At 48.9% G+C, this 2,212-nt stretch overlaps 1 protein-coding gene across 1 annotated transcript in view; it reads right to left on the minus strand.

Annotated features, from left to right (window-relative positions):
- Positions 1-2,212, minus strand: part of KDM5B (lysine (K)-specific demethylase 5B) — a gene marked incomplete at its 5' end in the record, with an annotated part of 45,904 nt that overhangs the window by 8,761 nt on the left and 34,931 nt on the right. Inside the window, 2 exons of the mRNA XM_009074065.1 lie at positions 5-115; positions 1,997-2,135. Of these exons, the coding sequence (XP_009072313.1) occupies positions 5-115; positions 1,997-2,135 (250 nt within the window). The remainder of the gene's footprint in view (positions 1-4; positions 116-1,996; positions 2,136-2,212) is intronic.

The following is a 2,212-nucleotide window of genomic DNA, read 5'->3' on the forward strand; positions in this document are numbered from 1 at the left end:
GCACCTCGGACACCAGTGACTCCAGCCTGGGCAGGTAATCCAGGTGCACTGGGATGGATCTGCCTCTCGTCACGAGCTCTGCCAGCGTGTCCAGCACAGGTACACGTCCCCCAACCTGCCAGGGGGAAATTTGGGAATGCTTGAGACATGTGAGAGAGCACTGCCCCTAATCACTGCCCAATGCCCCCAGTCACAGCACTCACTACACACCGCCCCCAGTTAACAGCAGTCACTCAGTGAACTGAAGGTAGAAATTAATTCACTGCAAGAATCAATTCATGGCAAAAATAAATTCACTGCTCATACACAATTCACTGCTCATACACATCAGGCAGCTCCACAGCTGTTAGTCCAACATTTGTACTGCTCATGCTCTGGTCATTGAGTACACAGACAAAAGCAATTAAACACTTGAGGGGGGAACACACTTAGCAGGCGACAGAGACCACCAACACTGTAAGCGCACTCACAGCTCAGTTTGCTTTCACAGCAGAAAATCAGAATCATTTTGAAATCATAGAACTACACAGTTACTCATGTTGGAAAATGCCTCTAAGATCGAGTCCAATCATTCCCCCAGCACTGCCATGGTCACCACTAACCATGACACCAGGTGTCACATCCACATGTTTTTTGAACACCTCCAGGGATGGTGACTCCCCTCCTGCCCTGGGCAGCTGTGCTGACCTGACCATCCTGTCAGGGAAGAAATTTTCCATAATACCCAACCTAAACCTCCTCTGGCACAACTTGAGGCAGTTTGCTTTTGTCCTGGCGCTTGTGCCCTGGCAGCAGAGCCTGACCCCACCTGGCTGCACCTCCTGTGAGGTACAGAGCAACAGCCCCAGAAGACAAGTCTAACTCAGTCTGTGCTGGGCCAGGAGCAAGAACCATCTCCAGTGTCCCATGTGCCATTTGGGAGCTCTGGCCCTCAGCAGCCCACACCTTGGGTACTGCAGGTACAACAGGTCCAGCAGGAAAGCAGCACTGACAGAAAATTCCAGAGGTGCTTTCTGAAACAGGCAGTGATATGGGACTGGAGAACTGTTCATCCAGAACAACCCCAACACCTCCAGCAGCAACCTCCAAGTCCTGACAGCAAGAACTTCCTGCAAGTCAAAGCCACCTCAGGCATTTGCCAAAACCTTCACAGAAGAGGTGCAAAAATTCTGGGCACAAACACATTTTTCCATATTAAAGAGGCATAATTTCAGAGTCCAGACCAAGAGATCAGCAAATGCCAAGAACAATTCACTCAAATCCTCTCAAGGCAGCCCTCAGTATTGCATTAATTTTATTCCTTCAAAATTTTAACACACAAGACAATTTTTGTTAAGTAAAGCGGAAAATCAGTTTTTATCAGAAGTCCAGTTTAGGTCAGATGGGTCTGAAAATACTCATCAGTCAGATCAGAGTTTACTTTATGGAAAACATATGAGGACATATGAAAATATCTGAAAATATCTGGCAACTTATATCAGAGTGTGAAATCAGGGCCATCTCAGTGCCATGCTGCCTTGATCTAGGCAGTCCCACTGACCTCTGGCTCCAGCACATGCAAGGCTAAGCCAAGAACCACTTCTGTATCACCAGACTGTACCAGTGTGGTACACAAAAATGTGATTAACAGGGAGTTGTTACGGAGCAACTGTACAAAAATTACCTTAAAGCGTGATTAACAGGGACTTGTTACAGAGCAACTGTACAAAAATTACCTTAAAGTAAAGTCACAATCTTTTTAACTTGAGATTTCTGTTAACAGCTCCTTTATAGATACTGCAGGCAGTAAATTGCAAAGGTGAAGGAATATAGACCAGGTGCAGAACCAGAAGCAAAACGCAGGGCAGTGAGTGTAGCTGTACCACGGCTGAGGTAAGACATCACACACCAAGTGACAATGGAGCCCCAGAGCACACCTGGGGTGCAGAGTGGGGCTCTGGGGACCTGAGCAGGGTTACTGTCCCTCCCCAAGCAGCCAGGAGCACAGCTCACGTACCTGCAGAGCCTCCACCTCCTGCAGCCAGTCCTTGGCCTTCTGCACAGCGTCCTTGAGTGCAGCTCCACTGGGGAGGTATGCTGGGATCTCCTCCAGTTCCTTCACAGCTGCTGCGAGGCTGCTCAGGGACTGCCGAGGCCTGGGGACACAGCAGCTCACGTGAGACAGTGCCATGCAAGCATCACAGTGTGTTCACAGCATCACAGTGTGTTAAGG

Source organism: Acanthisitta chloris, unplaced genomic scaffold (assembly GCF_000695815.1).
Source record: "Acanthisitta chloris isolate BGI_N310 unplaced genomic scaffold, ASM69581v1 scaffold20354, whole genome shotgun sequence".
Classification (NCBI taxonomy): Eukaryota; Metazoa; Chordata; class Aves; order Passeriformes; family Acanthisittidae; genus Acanthisitta; species Acanthisitta chloris.